Source organism: Callorhinchus milii, unplaced genomic scaffold (assembly GCF_018977255.1).
Source record: "Callorhinchus milii isolate IMCB2004 unplaced genomic scaffold, IMCB_Cmil_1.0 Scaffold2, whole genome shotgun sequence".
In the NCBI taxonomy this organism is placed as follows: Eukaryota; Metazoa; Chordata; class Chondrichthyes; order Chimaeriformes; family Callorhinchidae; genus Callorhinchus; species Callorhinchus milii.
This window is the reverse complement of record NW_024704743.1, coordinates 18,243,901-18,269,780: the sequence shown is the minus strand read 5'-3', so window position 1 is coordinate 18,269,780 and position 25,880 is coordinate 18,243,901. Positions and strand designations below refer to the sequence as shown.

Genomic DNA, 25,880 nt, shown 5'->3' with positions numbered 1-25,880 from the left:
GCATGTCATCCACTTATCTGTTCTAAATCTACCCTCTCCCTCCCTCGCATCATCCCCACTGTGGTGTTTTCAATAGCACAGCTTTATGTATGACTTGATAATCCTGCAGGCTATGACAGCACTGGTGTGGAATCTAAAATGTGTTTGATCTGCTTTATGCTAATTGACTTTGTTCTCTGGGTCAGGCCACTTGACCTTAGAGAGGGACACTCATAAAATCACAAGACTTATCACTTTAATGTAATTTTTCCTTCTTGACATGAAAACCAACCCCTGGCTCTATTTGGAATCACTTACCTGATCAATGCATGTCCTCGAATGACCACTAACTGCAAGGTTTGTTTGTTCCAAAGTTATATAATGAGTAGGTTTCTAGGGACACTGGCACTTGGTTTGCTTGAAAACTAAAGTGAGAACATATATTGTTCTCAAAGTTTCATTGACTGATGAGGCCAGGACACTGGATTCATTTAATAGAGCAGTTTGATGCAGTGATGGAGGGAAGGTAGGTTTGGGTGTTCTGAAAGGATGAGATTGGGTGGGCTAAGATCCTTCTTCATCCAAACCAATCTTGTCATATCTGATGGATATTCCTTTAAAGTTAAATTGACAATGAATAAAAGGACCAATAAGAAGAAGAGCAGGAAGTATAAAAGGACAGTGGGAGTGGGACAAAGAGTGGTGGATTTATGAGTGATTTATGAGTGATTAGATTGACAAATAAAGAAGCTTACTAACACACCCTTGATTTGGATCAAGCTATGTTACATTGCCTCTAACTATTTTTATTGTGTCTGTCAGTGTTAGCCACAGTTGTTGCTGTAGTGCCAATGTTGCCAGCCACTGAGCTTGGAGTTTCAGTGCTGCTTGGCAAGCCAATAATTTAACTCAATCCAGTTATATCCCCTACAATTTCTTCATAATTTTTTTTGATACCTGGGGGTGGAAACAATGAAAAACTGGAGATTTGCCTTTGCAGCTTCATTAGTTCAATCATTAAGATGTTCTTGTTTATATTAATCTCCTTTATTTTGCTTCATTAGCCTCTAATGTACAGCGTACTGTGCCTTAGTATCAAAAACCCAAATATTAATTTGACAGTTCTGCCACATTCTTATCCACTACTACTCTCATACTTGGAGACCTGCTTCAATCACCCAACTCTTCCTTTCTTTTACTGTATTTATAAACCCTTTTACTGTTGTTCTTAAATCTTATTCAAGTGGATTTGATCCCTTAACTTTATGCTCTGAAGCAGGTTAACCAACAGCATCAAAAGGATTTCTGTTAAATGTTGCAACTCCCATTTATATAGCACTTTTCCGGGTAGAGTCTCAGAGCGCTTCACAGTGGCGGAGTCTGACGAACGAGTCGGGGAAGGGGGGAGGTGACCGTAAGCACGATTAAAAAGGAAGGTCTTTAGGCGGGACTTGAAGGTGGGGAGGGAGGGGGCAAGGCACAGGGATTGAGGGAGAGAGTTCCAGAATTTCGGACAAAGCAGCTGAAGGCACGGCTACCGATGGTGGAACAGAGGGCACGAGGAGGAGGCCGGAGTCAGCCGAGCGGAGGCAATGGGTGGTGGAGTGGGGGACAAGCAGGTCAGATAGGTAGGGAGATGCAAAGGAATGAAATGATTTGAAAACGAGTGAGATGATCTTGAAATTGTTCCGTTCGGTGATTAGAAGCCGGTGAAGCTGGCAAGAACTGGTGTGATGGGGGTGTGGAGTTTTGTACGGATGAGTATCCGAGAGGCGGAGTTTTGAATTAATTTGATGTTGTGAATGGTGCAGCTGGGGAGACCAGTGAGGAGGGCATTGGAATAGTGCAGTCGGGAAGTGACAATGGCTTAGACGAGAGTTTCAGCTGTGTCAGTTGTGAGGTACGGATGGAGCAATATGGCAGAAGTGGAAAAAAACAGCCCTGGTCAAGGAATGGATATGTGGTAGAAAAGAAAGCGGGGAATGGAACCTGACGCCTAAGTTGCACACGGGTTCAGAGAGCCTGAAGGAGAGGCCAGGGAGGTTGAGGAGTTCAGACCCGCAGGAGAGAAGACGTTGGCAAGAACCAAAGAGTATGGCTTCCGTCTTGCCGACATTCAGCTGCAGGAATTTTGCACTCTTCCAGGCCTTGATGGCCATCAAACAAGCTGACAGGACATCAGCAGATTGGGAGTCGCAGCTGGAGAAAGAGAAGTAGATTTGGGTGTCATCCGCATACACATGGAAGTTGACCACATGTCTGCAGATGACATCGCCGAGAGGGAGAATGTAGATAAGATAAAGAAGTGGGCCAAGAGTGGAGCCTTGGGTTACCCCGCAGGTGACTGGGTGGGAGTGAGAGGAAAATCCATTTCAACCAATTAAGCAATGGAATTTTAGTGCAGATGTATTTTTTAAAAAATGAATTCGGAAGATCTGAAATAAATATGAAAATATGTCCCATGGTATTAAAGAAAATCTATTGGGAGATATTTGTGAGAAATTATTGTATTGAATTGTATGAAATGATACTTAATTCTCATTATTAAAAAGGCCATAGTACTAAACACTTCTATTACAAATTCCATGCACTGCAATATTCCTGTTGACTCCTTGAAAAGGAATTGTTGCCATTTTGGATATTGGGGATGTCAGAACAATTTACGATATTTCATAAAAGGTTCAATACATCCCATTGAATCCATTAACAAATGTCACAATTTTCACCCCTCTATTTTCTTTCCAATGTTGACTAATCTACATTTTCGTATCAATGGACTTTTAGTTCAGCTTGTGTCGGATGACCAAATACTCCAATGAACAACCAATGAAGTAACTGGATTACTATAAAGCTATTTCTGAACCTGAGCGGTTTTATCTTTTATGTTTTTAATCAGTGTGTGGAGGTACATTGGGCGATCCAAATGAAGGGACCTTCACTTCACCAGGCTATAATGGCAAATTGGACTACATGAGTAATCTTAACTGTGAGTGGCTCATCCAGAACCCCTCCTCCACCGGTTCATCTATCTACATCGAGTTCATCAACTTCCACTTGGAACACCACACTCTCTGTGAGCAGGATCACGTTGCAATCCGATCCGGTCAGTGAACTAAGGTTGACAATATTAAAAGGAAGTTAGAATGTGGAATACTTTAACACAAGCATCGGGTGAAGTTGAGCCCATAATCACATTTAAAAGGGAAATAGATTAATGTTTGAGAAAAATATTAGAGTGTGGGAAAAGAGCAGAGGAATAGGATTGGAGCACATAATTATGGTCAGGTAGCATTTGCAAGATACAATGGACCAAAATATTTTTCTTCTTCAAGTATTGGATTCTAAAGTATTAAAACACAACTTAATGAATTAAAGAGATAAGTTCCACTGAACAGGTAAATGATGACTTTTGAGATTAAGTCTCCAGAGAATTGAAATTACTGAAAGTCAGTGTTATTCATTGATGATGTGAGATCCTTAATCAATATTTCAATCTTTAAAAGCAATGATTCAAGATATTTTATAGTTTTTTGACTCAAACTGCTCAGTAACCACTCAGTAACAATCTGTTGTGTCTCTGAAATGTGTTTATGTATTGATATAACTTGTATCTGCATCATGATGTTTAAAAAGACAAATTGTCTGATGTGTGTGCCAGTACATTATTCTTAGAAAATGAACTTCACAGTTTATTTAATGGGTAAATTGACCATCCTGAATGGAAATTAAGTAAGTTATCAATGTATTTGATATCCTCAGTTCCCTAATGGCTCAGCAAATTCATTATCACGTCTTCGAGACATCTCAAAGCACTTCACAGCATTTGCTGTAAAGTAATTTTGTGGATGAAACGCAACAGCCAATTGCACGCAGCAGTGTCCCACAAATAGTCGTGGATTGAGGACCAAATTGTTCATTACTTGAAGGGATTATTATGCTTGGAAAAGTAATCCACCAATGAACTAACAACTGGGTTCCTACTTATTGCTAGGTAAACAGAGGCATGTAGAATAAGGAAACTTGCCCAACATTTCGCCATGCCGGAAATCGAACCCAGGTCCTTACGAAGCGAGTGCTCTACTAAGTTACAGGACTCCACATACAGGGAAATTCCCATGTTCAGTTCATGTTCTGAATCAGCTGAAATTAGTCGGTGCTTTTTTTCATGAAAATATATTTATAAGTATAATATTCAGTACAACAGAAATCCAAAACAACACAGTATCTTGTTACAATTCTTTCCTGTGCTCCCGGTACGCTCCTTCATCGTACACAGGTGGTGCATATGTTTATGGGATGCTCCCTTTGGCACAGTTGGGAGAAGCCCCTGTGTACACCACATCCATGTGCCCCCCAGCACACACCCTGATAAGGCGCACTTGCTGCTTTCGGAAGGCGCCCCCGAGGTGCACCGTATGCAAACATGTTTACTGTACGTACATTTTCAGGACGCTCTTTGGTTACATCTCGAGTGTCCTTCTGTACCCTTACTTCAGTCAGTTTTGGATGCACTCGTGGGCTCCCCGGTGGGTGCTCCCTGAGTGGGTTGTGCAGTAGTGGCTCCTGCAGGGGTCAGGCCCCATCTGGCCTTTGCTGCGGTTGACCCGAACTTCAGCTTGTCCCTCAGTGTATAGTCCCTGATCCTAGTGTGGGCGAGCCTGAGGCAGGCTCTCACTGTCCCCTCGTTCTGCCAGAAGAACACTTGGTTTCAGGAGCCAAAGGGCGTCCTTTACCGAGTTTATGATCCTCCAGGCACACTCAATGTGGGTTTTTTCTGGAGTGCCCGGGAAGAGGCCATGCAGCACCGAGTGGCGTGACAGCGGGTCTACAGAACCAAGGGCAAAGTGCTGACTGGCCCGGACCTCGACCATGCATGAAAGCCCTGAAGGGGAGGACTCCATTTATCGCCAACCAGGCGATGTCCTGATGGTTGTTGGTCAGGGCATTTTGCCAGACGTAGCTGGCTGTCGCCACAGGGTACCTCCCGATCGGGTCTGCTCTCTCCCCCTTTTGAACTGTTTAAACTACCTGTCGCGCAGACCACTCGGTGATTGGGCGGGGGTTTGGGATGGTGTTCTTCAGGAATTTCTCTACCTAGGATAGGTGTTTTGGCACGCTCCAACTGTGCGGAATGTTTCGAGGCAGTTCTGCCAGACCCATCTTTCTCAGCACCAGGTACAGGTAGGAAACCCAGCACATGGTGGCATTTGTTGCTGGCATAGAATGGCTCCAACACAGCCTCAGGCAGCTGCACACAAAGGTAGCCATGAGGATCAGGGCTACATTAGGGACCCCTTTCCCTGCCCTTTTCCAGGGTTTTGTTCATCGTGTTTCTGTGGACACGATCCATCTTGGACCCCCAGATCAGTTGGAAGACCTATCCGGTGATTGCAGTGGCATTGTTCCTGGTCAAAGATCAGACCTGGGCCACGTACAGTAACATCGAGAGGGCCTCACACTTTATCACCAGGTTTTTCCTAGTGATGGACAGCGAGCGCTGGCACCACATCACCAGTTTCTTTCTCACTAAACCTAGACGCTCCTCCTAGCTTTTTTAGCACCTACCGGCAGCCCCGAACCAGATGCCGAAACCGCAAAAGCTTTGCGATTGCGTTCTTTCCAGTCTCCAAGATGCATCACCTCGCTTTTCTGATGGTTGACCTTGGTTCCCAAGGCTTCTTCAAACCGGTCACAAATGCCTAGCAGGCTCGAGACTGATTTTTGGTGAGTGCAAAAGACGGTGACTTCATCCATATACAGAGAGACCTTGGCTTGTGTGCCATGGCTGCGCAGGATGGTGACGCCTTTGGTGCTCTCGTCCCTCCTGATGGCCTCCTGTGCAAAGGGTTCGATGCAGCAGACAAACAGGGTGGGGGATAGGGGACAGCCCTGCCTTACTCTCGACCTGATGGGTATGGCTCAGTCTCGTACTCGTTGACTGTGACTGCGCTACAGATGTCTGTGTATCAGTCAGTGCGACACTACAATTAGCAGGAATGCCCTAGATTTGTGAGGGGAAACAAACAGGCTTCCTGCTCTTGTACAACACACAGCATCTTTTTCTCAAAGAGCATTGTGTGGAGGTCATGCGGACAAGCTGTAGCTCAGCTGTGATGTCCCCTCCCACCCCCCAAGCTGATAGTGAAACAGCAGGCAACACTCACTGTCAAGGCTCACACATGAGTAATCCCACTTAGACAACAAATGTCTGTTGAACTGAGCCTCAGTGGAAGGAAAATGGGATTAAACACATTGAGGAGAAGAGGAGTAAAAGCAATACATTTTTAGCAATCAGACAGGCAGCGTGATTACAAATCACTGAGTCAGAAGGTTGTGAGTTCAAGTCCCACCTCAGGACTTGAACTCACATAGTATAAGTTAACACGCTAAGGTAGAGCTAAGAATGTGTTGCATTACTGGAGGTGCCGTCCTTTGAATGAAATGTTAAACCAAGGACCCGTCTGCCTGCTTAAGTGGATGTTAAATATACTCGAGAAGAGAGTTTCTCCGGATGTCCTTGCCAACAATCCCACAAATAAAATTTATTTCAAGGCCGTTTATGGGACCATGCTGTCCATAATCAGGCTGCTGCGTTTGCCTACAAATACACAATCGCTACACTTCACAGTAAATCGTGACATCCACTGACATGAAAGGTGCTATATCAAGTATTTTATGTTGTGATTTTTGTCAATTTTAAAGGAGATTTTAAAAGAAACTTCTTTTTTGTTCATGTCTCAGAAAATTCTGCCGGGGAGCTCTTAGTCCAGCTGTGTGGGGAGCTAACCCCTGGACTTTCATTGGTGATCGCCAACTCCCAGGTCTGGGTACATTTCATGTCCAACCCATCGGTGGAAGATATCGGTTTCAATGCCAAATACAGATTTACGGGTTTGTAGTTCAACATCATTCTATTCTCCATTTTAAAATAGAACCTATTTTATTGTAACCACTAAGAAATGATAATTGAATTCTTAAACGTTTCACCACTGCATAAAGCCACATGTTATTGTTAAAAGGCTGTCACATTTGTATTCTTTTTCTTCAGATGGATATATCCCTGTGCTGTGTTTTACACATCAAAAATTCTAATGACTAAGTTCACAATCCTGTGCTCACAGACTGGTAGTTAGAATTAGCACCACAAATCTGGTGTGCGAATATCACAAATCAGATCCCAATATATATTTATACAGTAAGACAATTTCTATTTTATTCTTCTGAACATATACTTGTGGGAACAGAAACAAATTATACAGTAACCTTAAAAGCATGGTTTCTCCCGTTGCTTCTGTTGGCAACAGTACTGTCCATCCAGCACGGAACTGACACTTATAAACCTGGTCTAATTCCCCAGTCTATGCTGAGTTAGCTGATATCAGGTGAGTAAAAGTAGGGGGTGCTGTGATTGAAGTGAATAGGTAACCAAGAAGCATTAACTTGGGCTTGTCACGTGAGCAGTTGAGGAGAAGGTTGGAATAAAAACTAAGGGATGTACTTGGACATGACTTGGATCATTGTGCTGAGTTCGTAAACAAATGGAAAATGTTTTTGTCAACCAACGTTTTAGGAAGCTGTCATATCTCTTTAAAACCTTTGATCTGTTGGTTTCAGTTTGGTTTCTCACTACCTTTCAGAATGTGGAGGCATTCAGACCGGAAGTACTGGTAGGATTTCGAGCCCCAACTTCCCATCCCCATACACTGCTTCGACCCATTGTGCATGGCTCCTGGAGGCCCCAGAAGGACACACAATATCTGTGAGTATGTTTTATTTGAAACAAAACCAGATTTTAAACAGAAGAATTTAGCCTTGATTTTAAGTTGCCTGGTTAAATATGTTTCATTTATCATGTTTCTGTTTAGAGGTTTGAGCTTCAGTGGATCATAGATCACTTCTTTTCCATGATGATCTGTAAATAGATGATTTATACAGTCTCCCTATGCATGTGTCTGTATATGCACACACACACGTTTATTTTATAATTACTGTACTGTGGTTGTGGAATCAAGACCCATGTGATTATTATTACAGTTGATATGATCATATTCCACTTTTAGCTCCATTCATTGTAAATTGCTTATTTGGGGCAGAATTTGGGAGCTGTGACCTTGAAACTGGCTGCACCTTAGCTGAACCTGGCATGTTCTACTGTCAATGAGCAAAGGTGGGAGAAAAGAGGTGAAAAATGAAGTGGGGAGGGGGCAACGGGAGGATGTAGGTGAAGGAAAAAGAGTGAAAATATAAATCTTCAGTTTAACTTAATTATATTTTATCTGTTATAGAAATTACAGAAACCAAGTCCCGATTAAACCCAAGTCTGATACAGAGACTCTAGATCAGTTCTCATAGTTTTTGAAGTTTGACTAATAATCGCAGTTCATCAGTGCTGAATTGTCCTTGCCAATAGTTCCTCAGTCCCCATGGTCATATCTGAAAAGAGAAGGGAGTTTCTCCCAGTGTCCTGGCCAACATTCTCCCAAATAAAATTGGTTATTCACTTCATGGCTGTTTGTAGGATGTTGCAGTGTTCAAACTGCCTGCCACGTTTGCCTACATATACAGAGTTACTACAGTACTTGGAGTAAAATCCTGTGGCGTGCTTTCAGACGTCTTACATGATAAGGCGTTATATCAAATGCAAGGATTACATTGTAATTGTTTTAACACACTGAAGCGGTAGTGTGGAAAATACTTTATGATAACATTTCCAAGTTCATAATTTGTGGTGTTTTCCAGTTGACTGTTACGTTTCATGCTGTGGGATCTCTGTATTGTTTTATTTCCATTCTATGCTATAACCATGGAGTCCTGTAGCTCAGTGGTTTGAGCACTTGCCTCGCAAGCGAAAGACCTGGGTTCAGTTCACAGCAAGGCAAAATGTTGAGCAAGTTTCTTTACTCCACGTGCCTCTGTTTACCTAGCAGTATGTAGGAACCCGATTGTTAATCGATTGGCGAATCGTTTTTTCCGTAAATAATAATTCCTTAAAAAAAGATAATGAATTGTTCACTCAATCCACGACTGTTTATGGGACACTACTGTGAGCAATTGGCTGCCGTGTTTGCCCACAAAATATACAGTTAGTTCACTTTACAGTATATTCTATGAAGCACTTTGTGACATCTCAAAGACATGATAAGGCGCTATATCAAATGCAGGGATTATTATTATTAAGTATTATTATTGTAACCTTTTGACTTTATCTGTCCTTTGGCATTAATAGCTCAGCTTCACAGTCTTTGAGTTGGAGCCTCACTCTGCTTGTACCGTGGACTCTGTTACAATCAAGAATGGCGGCTCCTCCAGCTCCCCAATAATAGGCCAGTACTGTGGGACCAACTCACCAGGAACCATAAAATCTGGCTCAAACAGACTCTTGGTGATCTTTAACTCTAACAACACTGTGCCACACAAGGGATTTGATGCCACATGGACCTCCGATTCAGCAGGTATGAGGAAAAAGACTTTAGCTGAAGAATTGGTGAAAGTGATTCTTTTTGTATGTGTTCCAATCATTGAATTTACAAGCTCTGCTCCTAACAAAAAGTGCACACAAAAGAGAGTCACAGCCCTATTTTGTACAAAGGCAATGACAATCTACGAACACAGTCCAGGTTGACACTACAGTGCAGTGCTGAGAGTGTGCTTCATTCTTTGAGGTTCAACCTTCAGATGACATTAACCCAAGGTCTTGTCAGCTTGTTGAAGTGGCCCTCTTCAAAAACAGAAAGGAATTTCTTTCTTTCTGGTCATCTGGTCAACAATCTATCAGATAAAATTCGTCATTCACCTCATGGTTGTTTGTGGGACATTGCTGTGTGCAAATTGGCTGCTGTGTTTTGCCTATAAAATATATAGTCACTGCATTATAGTGTAAATCTGAAGTGCTTTGCGACCTTGTCCCAATGTGAAACACAAATGCAAGGATTATTATAATATTCTTTACCATATGCCCAATCAGTTGATTATGTGATACTGAGAGCAAGATCAACAAGTGAAGAGATTGTGGGAAGAAGGAGCAATTAATTCTGAAAGCTTTGATTCTGAGGGAAGTTCAGCCTTGGTTCAACATGTGCTGTGTAACCTGCACCAACTCCCAGCTCGATATCGAGGCCAGTGCAATCACATCACGGGGCACTTAATCATCAGGAAACAGCCTCAACATTCATCTTGCAGATCATTAGCAGACAACATTATCCAGTGTTAGGCACTGCACCATTCTAAAAAAAAAGTCAATGCTTATTACTAATATCTTTTAGCAAAGGCGAGGAATTAGCCTAAAAGCACTGACACTCGCAACATATGGTGGATATACTCATGGGAGTAACCCATGACTGTGAGATTACATTACAGATATCCAGTCTGAATAAGTGAATCTGTTTGGTAGTGTCTTTTGTAAAAACTATAAATTCATTTATCTTTAATTTAATATGGACACTGGAATTCAATATTGCCCTGGGTTTCTGCTGCTTTCAAACTGCATGTGACCAATTGCATCTGTGGTTCTTAGTCACTTCAAGGCTACTTGTGGCACATGACTTTGTGTAATTTACTGTAAAGTGCAATGACTATATTTGCAGGCACACTGGCAATAATGTGTAAACCTTGCAATTTAATATGGTGTCTTATCACAACACTATATCAAATGCAAGGATTATACATTTTTGCCTTTCTTTAATTTACGTGTTGATCTATATAATTCAATATGTTCTTTATTTCTGAACATGATTCGAGCTTCACTCTGGAGGGATAAATGTTTATTGGGTTCAAGCAACGTTCCCCAATAAAGTGAGTGCAGCTTCCTGTTGTGTTCTGTTCTGGCAGCTGGTTTCGAGGAGATAAAGTCATTAGGAAAATAAACAGTTCAGAAGTACTGTCAGCAGCAAAGACCATGACATCTGCTGTGAGAGTAATCTCATTAATGGGGGGCTGCTTGCAGAGATAATGGTCACTGAAACTGCAAATACACCAGTCCTATATTCCCTTGTGCACATAATCTGATATTGCCGGGGTGGCCTATATTTCCTTTCCATTCTCCAGTTGGAAATAGCTGATGGTTTTCATTGATAGATTTGTTTTAATCAAATAAATAGCTCAGAAATTTATTTTTTTCAAATATGATGTTTAATGACAAAACATACAAACCTTATCATTTTAGTCCATGACGTGTTGGCAATCAAAACCGACGATTGCCCCCAGAGTTCCTTATTAGCTTATTTTAATCAGTTCATCTAGACGTTTTCCTCAAACTTTAATTTAATCAGTTCAGAGAGTAGATAACAGCGGAATCAATTCAAATGCTTATACCTGGAAATTGTTCTTTCTCATTAGGAGACCGTACCTTGAAAACTCCCCAGTGCTTTGGCAACAAGCCTTTACAATGATTGCATAGATCTGCAGCCTGCTTCAGTTTGAAAATAGATGGGAGTTTCTCCTTGTGTCCTGGTCAACAATCTCCCCAGATAAAATCATTGTTCACTTCATGACTGTTTGTGGGATATTGCTATGTGCAAATTGCCTGTCGCGTTCATTGTAATGTGCAATTTGGTTGCCGCATTAACCCACTGCCTGCCACATACGCAACACTTTAGGATATAAAGCACACTAAAATGTCTTGACAACATAAGGAGCTTTATCAAATGTAAGGATTATTATTATATATCTATCTCTCTCCCTTGATAGTCCAGTTGCAGTCACAGACACTAGTTGCCACTCTTGCTTTTATAGCATTTGCTGGTTCAGTTTTTCTTTTCATTTCTCCAATTTATTACATTTGGAGAATCGTTTTCTGTATAGAAGCCAGCAGCGGGTTTAATGTTCTTTGGACATAACAGCACTTCCTTAGGACAGGAAGTTGCAGCAGCAAATACAAAACCACTGGTATGCAGTCAGCTCCCCCCACATACAGCTCCCAGCTCCCATAGCAATGTTTAGAATGTTTAAAAAGCACTTCCATATTAAAGTCTGAGAGGAGACCTTCGAGAGGCATACAGGATTTCAAATAGGATTGAGAAAGTAAAACCAGTACAGTAGTTTCAGATGCTCAGAATTTATAGTAACTTTAATTAGGGCCATGTATGCCCCCACCAACTGCAGTTTTAATACACAATCTGATTGTTTATTAATCGTTAACAGTTTTAACAGTTTTAAGACATTCGCTACTTTTTGATGGCACCAGACTGTGAAAATAGGTCTTAAATTCAACTGATAAATAGTGTAGCAGTTCTGAGATGAGATTTTAATACGTAAAAGAGACTTGTGCAAAGAAATCCTGACAGTATTATTTAATTATGGTTATATCCATTTCATCAGCTCAAACCTTACTATAAAATGTCACGCTTTACCATCAGAACATTTTTAGGACTGCAGTAATAAATTATTTAACAAGATATATGTATTAGGATTGTATTTCATGGGAAGGAAATTCAATTACATTTCATGTTGATGTATTGTTGGGTATTATCAAAGAGTTGCAATTAAATATGGATGGTCACATAAACCCAATGTCATTCCCAGTAAAGAGCACATGGTTTGGACATTTTGAAATGTGCAGCACAAAATGAGCTTTTTTAATAGCTAAGCAGGTCAGTAGCTAATGTTTAATATGCAACACCTGCAAACCAGGAGCTACTGAGTTCATTGTGACTTGGCATTGTGAGATATGTCACTGAATTCAGTTTCAAACCCTCGGGGGGCGGTGGGGGAGACAGACGACAAATATATCAAACCCTCACCCTCCACAGGCACAAACATTTTTGTGATTTAGAGATGGAAATCACATTTGCCCAGATCTACACTTTTGAACCTTTGCAATTCTAAATCAAAAATATTTCCTTTCTTAGGTTGTGGGGGGATCCTGCATGCAGATGATGGCTCCTTTGATTCACCAAACTGGCCAGTCGACTTTCCCAAAAATAGTGAATGCACATGGAAAATTGTAGCTCATAGGAGCAAACACCTTGAGCTCTCATTCGATGACAACTTCCTGATTCCTGACAATAGTGGTCACTGTGAGGACAGCTATGTGAAAGTAAGTATAGATGCTTTCAAGAGCAAGCTGGATGTTCCAAAACATAATTTGCGTTTATATAGCACCCTTCACATCGTCTTGGAGGGTTTAACAGCAGTGTGGTTTGACAATGAGCTTGAAAGAGAGGGGGAGGTGATGGAAAGCATGGTCAAAGAGAAAAGTCTTTGGGTGTGATTTGAAGATGGGCAAAAATGGGGTAAGACAAAAGGATTGAGGCAGGGAGTTCCAGAGATTGGGGGCATATCTATGTACAAATTGGCTGCCAAATTGGCCTTGAAATTACATTCATTACATTTTACAATGGGTAATGTGAAGTGCTTTGAAACATCCTCCTGGCATGAAAGGCACAATGTCAACTGTAAGGATTATAGTGTACATTTTATTATGATGATCGTCTTAAAAGATGTGCAGAATTTTGGAACACCAACTTGAAATCAGTCTTAATGTGTATACTGGCCAGGAGAATAGAACTGGGGAGGTTGCAGCGGTAGAGAAGGAGAAAGATCATGACAATTAGTTAGAGGATTTTGTAGTCGTTTTTGGGGGTTACCAAGAGCCAGTGAGGCTGGCAAAGATAGGGCTGTGGATATTCGGGGCTTGGTGATGGGAAGAACATAGAAAACTTATACAATTCCTCTTAGGTTTACTTTCCTTTTAAATAATATATTGTTCATCATGCATCTATTTCCACAGGTGTGGGCAGGTGATGCTGAACAGGATGGAACGCTCTTGACTACAGCTTGTGGAGATGTTCCTCCAAGCCTTGTTACCATTCCAGCCAATGTTATGACTGCCCGATTCAGGTCTGCAGATAGTGTGGGTAAAGGCTTCTCAGCTTCATTCACAAGCCGTAAGTACCTTTGTCTTTAAATAGATTCCTACCCAAAAATCTTTACAAATATGTTTAATTGTTTTTCTTTAATTATTTAATAAATTGTGTCTCAGCATAGCTCAATATTAGCACTCTCGCCTTTGAGCCAGAAGGCTGTGAGTTCAAATGCCACACTGGGATTTGGAACTTGTACAGTCTAAGCTGACACACCAATGGAGTACTGGGAGGTGTTGAATTGTTGGAGGTCCTTCCCTTCGGGTGAGATGTTAAACCGGGACTACCTAACTGTTCAGGTGGACATTAAAGATCACACCCATTATTCAAAAAAAAAGAGAAAGGATTTTCTCCCATTATCCTGGACAGCAAATAAAATTGGTCACTCATTTCATGGTTGTTTGTGGGTCATTGCTGTGGGGAAATTGGATGCCACCTTGTCTCACAAACCAGTTTTTTGGGGGCAAACTCTATACTGACCATATTGTACAATTCTGAATTTAAATAATGTTTTCTCTTTTTTAATTGTTTAGGATGTGGAGCCAATTTCACTGACCTGAGTGGCCTTGTCATGTCACCAAACTACCCTCATAATTATGACATCAACATGAACTGTGAATACTTCATCGATGCTTCCAAAGACATGTTTGTAATCTTACAATTTGAAGCATTTGCCTTGGAAGGTACACATGAAAATCTTCTACAATTTCAGGGATGGGGAATATTCAATAATTATTTTAATTAGAATCAAAATAAAATAACAAAATAAACTTGCTATAGATTTCAAGCCTAATATTGGATATAGATTGGAGAGTAGACAAGCTGACAACAACAACTTGCATTGTGGCTGGGTTGCATCTTGTAGTGCATAGAACGCTACACCATGAAGTGGGGCTAATCTCCACACCACTGGATTCTTGATCTCATACATGTTGTAGGGATGATTGAAATACAGACTTTGTGTGTTCTGCTCAGAGGAAAAGTACATTGGAAGGATAATTCCTCCCAGATCTTTTCTTGCATCTTCTCATTGCTGGTTTCAGGACCTCATTGGCAGATATGTGACTTTGGATGTTTATAGCACAAGTGGCGAAACGAGAGTAGAGTGAGAATTCCATTGATATGAAAAATAACACATGTTGAGTTTACCACTTTGGGCATCATGCTTTAAATCAGGCTTTCTAGTTGAGTTGCATATATTCTACATGTGATATATTATCAAAGATACCTTTGAAAGCTTCTCATTTATGGATATTAACTGCACTACAAAAAAAAGATAAACACATGACTAGGAGATGACCTGATTGACCTTAAAGTCCAAAGTACTTAGATGTAGAATTAACCAGAATGTCTAGGGGTGTACCTGAAATGCATTGAAAAATGTGTTGCACTGTAGACCATTTAATTGATTCATAGCCAGAATATCTAGTGGTCTGTTGCAACATCAAAGAGAAGACAAGCCATGCATTGTATAGTTTGGTATGTGGCTTGCTCTATATGGGAGGTCTCAAGAACATCAATATGCAACAAAATCTGGATTCCATTTGTCTCCAGGCAGCTTCAGCTTATGACTTAACCATAGAAAGAAACCGTGGAAATTTATAGGACAGAAGGCCATTCGGCCCATGTGTCTGTGCTGGCTCAGTTGGTAGGACTCTCGCCCAAGTCCCACATCGGGTCTTGGAACACATAGTCTAAGCTGACACTCCAATGCAGTGCTGGGAGTGTGCTGTATTGGAGATTCTTCGGATGACACATTAAACTGCTGCTCCGTCTGCCTTTTCAGGTGGACTTTAACGGTCCCATGGCACTATTCGAAAAGGGAGATTCTCCTGGAATCCTTACTAATAAACCCCCAAATAAAATGAGTCATTTATTCCATGGCTCTTTGTAGGACATTGCTGTGTTCAAAATTGGCTGAGGCATTCTCTCAAACCCCCACAGTCACACGACTTTACTTTATATACTGTGAAGCGCTTTGCGACTCCTGATGTGAAAGGCATTTTCCTAAATGCTAGGATTATTATTGCAACCAATTCCTTCAGGTCCCATTTACCTGCGCTTTCCGCATACTCCTGACGCCTACTCCTTTTTAGATGGAAAATGTTACCTGATGGAAAAGTGTTACTGGACCCTTATGATGACAGCTAACGTTGAAACAAATTCAATATGTGACGTGCTACATTGTGGGACATTCCACCCTTCACTATGTCTCAGCTGATGACTGTGTCTCTGAACATTTCTCTGTCTCCCTCCGCACCCATTTTTTAAAATTATTATACTGCTTGTAGCAGCCATTGAGCTAACTGGCAACACCATTGAATCTGCTGCTATCAGATCCCAGCATTTCAGCTTGTGGTATGTCAGTTTAATAATATAATATCTAAGTACCTTGAAATTTGAATTGTATTATACAATGTTTATTCTCCATCAACTTAAGAAAACATACACATTGTTACAACTTAGTTATCTTAAAAACTAACTTATTTATTAAAACAGTCAGTATCACTATGTACAATACCAGAAGTCTCTGAAACAGGTTTATAGCATGCAGTAAATCTTCTCGGGAAGAATGATGCTAATTGAAAAACAAGTCTTCATTCTTAACATCAGGACAGCCTTGTATTGCTCAGCTGGACACAATGAAAAATTGATCACATCTTAAGTCACCTCTCAGTGCCCTGATAGCTATGATTTAGAGCATGATGCTTTTTAGTTGTAATCTGGTTATAGCTTTGTTGTTCATGTACAGGGCACTTAGTTCAGGGCAGGAAGTTGTGCCTGTGGAGCACAGAGCAGAGCACTGAGGAGAGTCAGTGGTATCATTTGAATTGTTTGGTAATGATTGCTAATGGCAAATGGAAATGTGCAGATCCATTAGTGCTGTTCCCAGCTGTTTTCATTCTACAGCTCAACCCCTTGTTGACTGAAGAATAATAAGAACATATTCAGAATGTAGGTACATATGTGAGTAATATTAGGGACTGGATTACTTTAAAGTGCTATTTTATGAGAACTGTGGTAATTTCGAATATTGTCTACTTGTTACAACTTTATAGGCACTAATTTGAAGCATCTACCAACATGGAATTAATAATGTAATAATCCATCCATTTGATATAGAACCTTATCATGTCATTGAGTTATGTCAAAGTGTGTCACAGGATATATTGTCAAGTGGTGTAAGTGTATTTTGTGGTCTTATGCAGCAGCCAATTTGCTCACAGCAATTTGCGCACAATACCACAACTTGAATTTATATAGTTTCGTTCACGCAGGGTAGCACCTTGGAGCACTTAAGCATAGCAATGTCCCACAAACAGCCTTAGAGTGAATGACCAATTTTATTTGAGGGATGGTTAGGATTAAATGGAATGCGACTTCTAAGTAGCAGAGTTTTTGTTTTTAAAATATGTTAAGCGTAGTCAAGAATTATAATTGCCGGTATGATGTTGATTAAAATAAATCCCATCTCTGTAGTTAGTGATGAGTCTTGATGTCTTAAGAATGGAGGAGTTGAATAGTGGATAATTGTCACTTTAGGTGCTTGAGGCCAGGTTGCTGGATTACTTAAGAGTTGATGGTGTCATGGGAAGAGTATCCTTCTTAAAGGGAGGTAAGTGAGGTCTCATTGGAACTGAGCCAGCTCCAAGGTGACATTTTTGGCAATAGAATATCAGAAGTGAGTTGATCCTCTGTGGCAGTGATCCAGTTCCTGAGTAGAGGAGGATTGCGATACTCCAGGGCATTCCTGATGACAGACCAGCATTGGCAGGACTTGAAGGGATAGACCTGTCACTGGGAGCATGGACTCAGCTCATGTTAACCCTGCAAGCCAAAGCCTTAATGGGTAGGGTGGTCAAAGTTAAACAAGCTGTAGGAAGCTTCCCAGACAATGCTTTCATTGGCGATCTATGCAATTTCTTTTTTTTAAGATGATTAAACTGTGGCAGTAACCCAAGGAAATATCCATGTATAGATGACATACATATGTGGAACTCTCAATCTAGTTTGGATACCTTTAAGCATGGTGATATGCTTCTGCATGTGTCAGATACCTGGCTTATGAAACAAAAATAATGGAAAATGGTAGGGTGGATCTTCTGGAAGGAGGAAACTAAAGGGGCAGAAGAAGCCTTTATCCAATCTTTTCTTATGAATGCAGAGGCAAGGGAGTGCAATTAGGTCAGTGTCTGGGTTAGATGTAAGGGCATGCATTAGATGCTTTCCCATACAACAACAACAACAACAAGATTCCATTTATAGAGCGCCTTTCACGTCAGGAGGACGTCCCAAGGCGCTGCACAGTTGGGTCATGACCCGAGCAGGGGGGAAATGGTCAGGGTGAGGAGAGAGGAGGGGGGAAATGGTCAGGGTGAGGGGAGGGAAGGGAGGGAGCGAGGAGGAGGAAGAGAGTCGAGAGGGGAGCTGAAGGCACGGTCAAAGAGAAAGGTTTTGAGACCGGCCTTGAAGGAGGAAAGGGAGGAAGCAAGGCGAAGGCACTGGGGGATGGAGTTCCAGAGCCTAGGGGCTGAGAGGCTGAAGGCCCGACCACCGATAGTAGGGCGGTTGGGGCGGGGGACGTGGAGCAGACCGGAGCCGGAGGAACGGAGGGTACGGGTAGGTAGGTAGGGGGATAGTAGGTTGGAGAGGTAGGAGGGAGCAAGGCCGTGAATGGCCTTGTAGGTGAGGATGAGGATCTTGAAATCAATCCTCTGGGGGATGGGGAGCCAGTGGAGGCGAGCGAGGGTGGGAGTGATGTGGTCCCGAAGCCTGGTGCGGGACAGTACACGAGCTGCAGAGTTCTGAATGACCTGCAGCTTGTGGAGGGAGGTGGCGGGAAGGCCGATGAGGAGAGAGTTCCCGTAGTCCAGCCTTGAGACTAGCCATACCAGCTATTATTAACTTATTTCTAGTTTAGCATTAAAATAATGCTAAACTAATGCTGTGAGTGAAAATGAAAGAACCACCATGAAACCTTTCAATTGATCCTTTGGATAAAACATTAAACCAATATCCCATCTGCCTGTTCAGGTGGATGTTAAAGATCCCACGGACTATTTGAAAAGTGGAGGAAATTTCTCCCAGTTTCCTAACCAACAATACACCCAAATAAAACTGGTCATTCACTTCATTGCTGTTTGTGGGACATAACTGTGTGCAAATTGGTTATCGTGTTTGCCTGCAAAATACAGCCGCTGCACTTTACAGTGTATCCCGTGAAGTGCTTTGAGACTTCTCGACAATGTTTTAAGATGCTACATCAAATGCAAGAATTTATTATGTGTTATTATTATAACTAAAGTCACATGTTTATTTCAAAATCTCTTTCAGATGGTTTCAAGTGTGAACATGATGCATTAAAGATCTACAGTGAAACCACTGCAACTAGTGATGAAACTCAGCTTTTAATTACCCTTTGTGGTTCTGTCCTCCCTGCAACAATTAGTGTTCATGGTCCAATGTTGTTGACCTTTCAAACAAACAACATGACAACAGACATGGGTTTCCTTGCCAAATACCATCTTGTCCGTGAGTAAAGCACCCTTTACAATGAGTTTGCACAAATTTGTTTGTTTTAATAATGGATTTCCCCACTTTGGTTTATATGTTACAATGTACCTTTTCCCTATCTTGGTTTTCATGCAGCAAATATTGTTGCCTCTTCCTTCCCCAAGTTCAAAGCCTGACTTGAAACTTTCCTGTTTGATCCCGCTTTCAGTCATTCTTCTCCCACTCTCTTCACCTTCCACCCAGCTCGGGTTCCCAGCCAGCAGTGTGAAGCACTTTGAGACATCCTTCTGACATGAAAGGTGCGGTTTAAATGTCAAGAGTGGAGATATAATATACTCTCAGACCTCCACCCAACTGGAAAGAAAGAAATAATGATAGCATTTTATCATATTATAAAATGCCTTAAGGAAAAACGCACTTGGGAGTGGCCCTGTAATGACTCTTCCTCTGATTCTTTTCTCCATCTGGGTGGGGCGGGGAAGAAACCAGATTTATATTTGGTGCTGCCCTGTATTGGCAGATTGTCAGGAACTTAGTGTCTCATCTGTGCACCCATTGCTTCATGTAATGTTGTGGTGGTGCTGCAATAACAATCAGTGCTGCTCTATCCTCTTTGTGAGATCAGATCATTGTGTTTAAAACATGTGCTGCAGCTTCACTGAAGCTGCCACATGATGTGCTAATTAATGATAATAATGCAAACTAAATTGGGTTTATGAAGAGCTTTTGATAAGAACATAAGAATTAGGAGCAGGAGTAGGCCATTCGGCCCCTCGAGCCTGCCCCGCCATTCGATAAGATCATGGCTGATCTTCAGACCTAACTCTAATTACCTGCCATATCCCCATATCCCCTAATCCCTCTGTTTTTTAAATATATATTAGTCTCAGCCTTGAAGATATTCAAGGACTGAGCATCTACAGCCTTCTAGGGTAGTGAATTCCATAAATTCACTACCCCCTGAGGGAAGAAATGTTTCCTCAACTCTGCTCTAAAAAGCTGACCCTTAATTTTAAGACTTTGCAACAACTTCAACAAGATGCAACAACTTCAATAACAACTTGCATTTATATATCATCCTTCACATAGTGTAACGACTCCGAGCACTTTAAAGGGATAGGCTTGGACACCAAGTGAGGGTGGAGGGGGGACAATGGGAGCTAGGTGGCCAATGGTGTGTTTGAAGAAGTAAGACAGAAAGAGAGGGGATGGAACAGAGTGGTAGAGGAAGAGAGTTTCAGACGTTAGGGACAAAGGAAGACTCGGCCACTGATGGTGGCACAGAGAAGATGAAAGAAGTGCAGCAAGCCCGAGTTAGCTGAGCGGAGGATCAGATAGTAGACGTTTGGCAAGATAGTGAGGTACCAGGGAGTGATTGATACATTCCATGCTCGATTCATCAAAGAATGTTTTTGTATAGAGCAAACATTGAAGAAAATTATTGTTGGATTGCTTAATAATCCCTTAAAACAAGAAAAATTTAAAAATATGTATTTGGTCACTCAATCCACGATTGCTTGTGGGACACTGCTGTGTGCAATTGGCTGCCGTGTTTCGCCCACAAAATATGGTCAATTTACTTTGCAGTTTATCTGTGAAGAACTTTGGAACGTCTCGAAGAAGTGATAAGGTGCTTTATCAAAAATGCAAATGCAAGGATTATTATTATAAATCACTCTTGCTTTTAAATTCTTTGATGCTGATTCTGCATGCCATATTCTTCCCAGACATACAAGAGCATTGCCAATCAGCCCCATTCAATTCTGTTTACATTTAAATGTTGTTCTGTCATGTGAAATGTTTTTCCTCAGTCAGTCTCAAAGTTGCACTCTCTGCTGCAATTCTCAGTAGCCTCACACTGCATTATGTTCTGAGCATCTTACAAATGGTTTTGCTAAAACGATTTTTCCAGAACCTGTGTAAATTTGGGTTTTGGTAACTTTTCATAACGTTTAGGAAGAGGGAGTATCTTATTTTCCTATCAGAGACAAAATAAGACTTTTTTGTCTTGTCGCTAAAATTTATTGTGGCTGAGACATATTGTGAAAATTACTAAATATCCCAGTGAATGTGGTAGTAGTTATCGACTTGAAGAGAGAGAAATTCAATATTGTTCTAGATTTGCTCCTTTTTTTTAATATTTCAGTTCAGGTAAATTGCAAAATTGTCCAATTTAGTCTTAACTTTGAAATCGGTGTTTTGAGAGTTCTTAAAAGAAATTTACAGAGAATCAACTTAAAATATAAGACAATTTTTTAAAAAATTGCCAATTTCTGGATCCTCTGAAATGCTAAGAAAACAGAGTGAATCTAGACCCAAGTGGAATTTCTCCCCAATAAGAATCTTACAGCAGAGAAAGTCATTTGTGTCCATGTCATCTGTGCTGATGGATTTCTTCTTATGAGGCATCTCATCCCTTTCACCTGCTTGCTTCATATATTCTTAATATTCAGCTTTATCAAGTGTCTATATTTAATTCCCCTTTCCAAAATGATTTATGAGTAATAATTCATCGACTGTAATATAATGGATAAAGGCTAGTTCAAACTATATGACTCTGTCTATCTTACTAGGACATGCAGGTGATTAATTTTCCTAATCGTATTTGCCTGGTATGCGTTATAATGCGTCTTTCGCACCATTTTAATATTCTTCAAATTCTTTTGTGGTTGCCAATGCACTCCTGCATGATACGGCAGTAATCCATTAACTTACTGGGCAAAGATCACATCTGGTTAATATTGCAATCCCATTAGCCAGTAAGTGATATGCAGTATGTGCATGTTGGTGCTTTAACTTATAACCTTTCATGGTCTGACTATGTGTGACAGAATCAGAAGCTGAAATTTGAAAAGATTACCTTAATAGTCCAGTGTTTCTTGCAAAAACATTCCCACAGAACAATGCAGTGTGTGCTAGGAATGTTATCATTCCCACAGGAACAGTAATTTTTTCTGTGTCCCATTTTATTCCTGCCAAATCCAAAATTATGTCAAAAGTTATATTGGGTTGTACAGAAATAGTACATATTTTGAACCAAGATGACGTTATGTGCACTAGAATTTTCCCAAAGGTTTGTTGATACAATTAGATTTTTTTTAAAATGGCGATCACTATTTCTCTACAGTGGTCTCACAGCTGACCCAGGGTAATTCAAACTATATGACTGTATCTTATGGGACATACAGATCATTAATTATTCTAAAATAGGACTGCAGATGGACTGTGCAGAAATCCAAACTGCAATGTGGAACTTTTGCCTATTGAAAAGACACCTTGGCTGAGTCAGCAAATATATTAACTGAAAAAGCTCAAGTTCACAACTAAATAATTCCCTTTTGTTAATATACCATGGAAATACAAACACGCCAATGCTCTCTGTGAAACCAAAACACTTATTGGAATGTTTGGGATGTAGTTCTGTGAGATTTGAAGTCTTTTAGGTGTGTACCCAGGATTTTATAAAATGACTACACGCGTTTCTCTCAGTCCCTCTCCAATTCCCTCTCCCTTTCCCATGCCCTCTCCCTCTAACAAACCTTCTCCCGTTATTTTTGGTTCCTTTCTGATTCTCTCCCATGTTCCTCCCACTAACCTTTCCAGTGAAGGCATTAAGATGCAGAAACATTTTTTTTCCTGCATATACATAGACACCAATCAACAATATTGATCTCACAGGTCTTTGTTGAAGTGATGAGTCTTGACTGTCATGCCTTCCACTAAGTGAGCGTTAACTTTAATTTATCATCCATATGATCGATGCAATACATCCCTGAATCATCCCCTTCCCCAATATTGCTGCAGTGACTAATTGATAGCTTTCAGTCCATGACTGCAATGTGCTCTCCAATCCATTATAATAAATGGGTGGAAATGGTTTAAACCACGCAGGATAGTGCTGCAATTAATATGCCCCTAACCTCTGTCCCAGCTGACTTCCCTCCTGGTCCCACCCTACAAATAAGACAATGAGGATTCAGAACTTCAGATTGAATTGGCTTTGGTCTGACCTCAGTATTGACTCTGAGTGAAAATGCTTTGGAGGCAGAACACTTACACTTGTCACTAACATTACTCCAGCGCATGCGGGCAATCGAGGGAGGTTGGAAGTAGGAGTACTTCACTGAAGAAACTATTATTGGGGAGTTTATTCCTTTGCCTAATTTTTCTAATTTGTCAAAGTGCCAAAAATAAGCGTTTCCTAGCGTCCATTTCATTAACTCTTTCATTGGTGCCTTTCCAATGAATAAATCAGCAAAATTTAGAAAATGCATTACTTGACAGTACAGTACTGAGTCATTTCAAATAGTGCTTGCAATGTGTGCATTTCTTTATCTGCAGAAGTTGATCCAGTGTCAGAGGAGCCATAATGAATAGAGGAAACTTGTTCACTTCAGTAACAAACGTAACAATACTGCAATATGCTTTATATTGTCCACATTTGACAGTGTGCTGTATTTAAGAAAAGGCTCTTCAGCCCTGAAAAGCAGTATCTCAGTCTTATGGAGACCTATAAACTCAACCATAGTTTCAGCTTTGCCAAGGCAGTAGGAATGCACGTAAAGGTTCAGAGTTGTGAAAGGCAATTTCTCAATAGATGCCTTCATTACACAGAGAATAATGAACAACCTATCAAGAAGAGTATTTGTGGACAAGACAATGGATTTATTTAAGAAACAGAATATAGCTGTAATGAGAAGATAGTCGCCTTGGAATTCAGGAAGAGTGAGTTGAAATGGTCTGAATAGTTTTTTTCCAACTGAATTTCACTTGTTAAAACACAAGTGCCTTTTATAACTCATTTATAACTCCATTACAAGATGGGTCTTGCAACTGATTACAATTTGGCTGAAAATGTAAAAAATCTTGAAATAATGAGATAATAAAAGCATAACTTCCATATGTATTGCTTATTGCTAATCTGATATTTTATTAAAATAATTTTAGTCAGTTGTAATATTTGATGTACAGAAGAAGTATTCTTCAACCAAACCTCTCCCTTGTGATCTTGTAAATAGTTGTCTGTTGTCCATTATAAAAATCCTTCATCAATAGCCCATTCACCCTTTGATTGTGTTACTCGGTTCATACTAGCTCGCTTAGTCCTGGTTATTATGAAGTGTCATTGATGTTTCATTTTGTTTTTAAATGTAATTTGATTTAAATGCATTTAATGTTCATGGAAAGTTACGCTGAATAAGATATTATTCAAACTGTAGTCATCCTTCTTGACTCTCGCCAATATGTGGAGTCCTCTAGCTCAGTGGTTAAAGCGCTCGCTTTGCATGCGAGAGACCTGGGTCAGGGTGGCAGGGTGAAACCTTGGGCAAGTTTCCTTACTCCACACCGCCTGATAATAATCCCTCAAAAAAAACAATAATAAATTGGTCATTTCAATCCACGACTGTTTGTGGGACGCTGCTGTGCACAATTGGCTGCCGCATTTCGCCCACAAATATACAGTCAATTCACTTTACATTCTATTCTGTGAAGCACTTTGAGATGTCTAGAAGATGTGAGAATCACTATATCAAATGCAAGGTTTATTATTATCTCATCAGTCCCCCCCAGTTATTAATTCAAGCTCACTTAGTGAGTATGCAACCTTCACATCTTCTGTACATCCTTGACCTACACCTTTCTTTCTAGCCCTAATCTCTGCCTTTCTCCAACTACAATTCATCCAGAAGCATATCCCATATCCTTTCCTTCCCCAAGCTCATTGTGCTCATCACCCCCATTCTCAATAAGATCCATCGTCTCTTAGAGGATCAACTTCAAGACCCTTGTCCTGACTTTCAAATCTCTCCACTTCTTTGCCTCATCCTACTATGTAATCTGCTCTTGCACCACTCTCGTCCCCATTCCCATCATTTCACAAACTCTACATGTTCCTTCCTCTTCTGAGTCACCACACTATCTCCCTCCCACCCTTGCTCCTTCCCAAAATAGCTCTACTTTGTGCCCTCTCTCCCTGCTTTCAAAACTACCTTAAAAATGTACCTCTTTTACTATGCTTCTGTCCATCTTCCTCTTATTCCCTTCTCACCTTGCTTGGTGAATCACTGCATTCTTATAAAAAGCTTTGGGGTGATAACCTATAAACAGTGCTATGTAATTGTGTGTTATGTTGGTGGGCAGGTTGCTTGCTAATCATCTATGCTTTTTTCTTTCAAGCTTGTGGTGGCACATTCCAGGAATCATCTGGCATAGTCACAAGTCCGGCTTATTCCTACACCAATTACAATCACAAGATAAACTGTACCTACCACATCATTGTTCGAGAGAACCGCCTTGTTGAGCTGAAGTAAGTCATGCAGCATAAGAATCTCACTGTTGTGTATCAGTAGCCCTAGCTATGAACCTTAAAATGTATCGGAAACTAAGTAAGTATTCACCAGTAATGGTATGGTTAGTGTAAAATGGAGTGGTATAACAGGTTTCCTCTGTAGTTAAATGTCTCTTAATAATAGTGAATCATATTATATTAAAATAAGAAGGATGGAAGTGAAGATTGGGTTGGATTGG

The 25,880-nt window shown here is 40.7% G+C and overlaps 1 protein-coding gene across 1 annotated transcript in view; it reads left to right on the top strand.

Moving 5' to 3' along the window:
• The window catches only part of cubn (cubilin (intrinsic factor-cobalamin receptor)), a 157,897-nt gene that overhangs the window by 105,487 nt on the left and 26,530 nt on the right, over positions 1-25,880 (top strand). Inside the window, 9 exon segments of the mRNA XM_042331818.1 lie at positions 2,876-3,082; positions 6,721-6,870; positions 7,617-7,738; positions 9,206-9,431; positions 12,825-13,012; positions 13,706-13,862; positions 14,372-14,521; positions 19,173-19,370; positions 25,530-25,659. Of these exon segments, the coding sequence (XP_042187752.1) occupies positions 2,876-3,082; positions 6,721-6,870; positions 7,617-7,738; positions 9,206-9,431; positions 12,825-13,012; positions 13,706-13,862; positions 14,372-14,521; positions 19,173-19,370; positions 25,530-25,659 (1,528 nt within the window).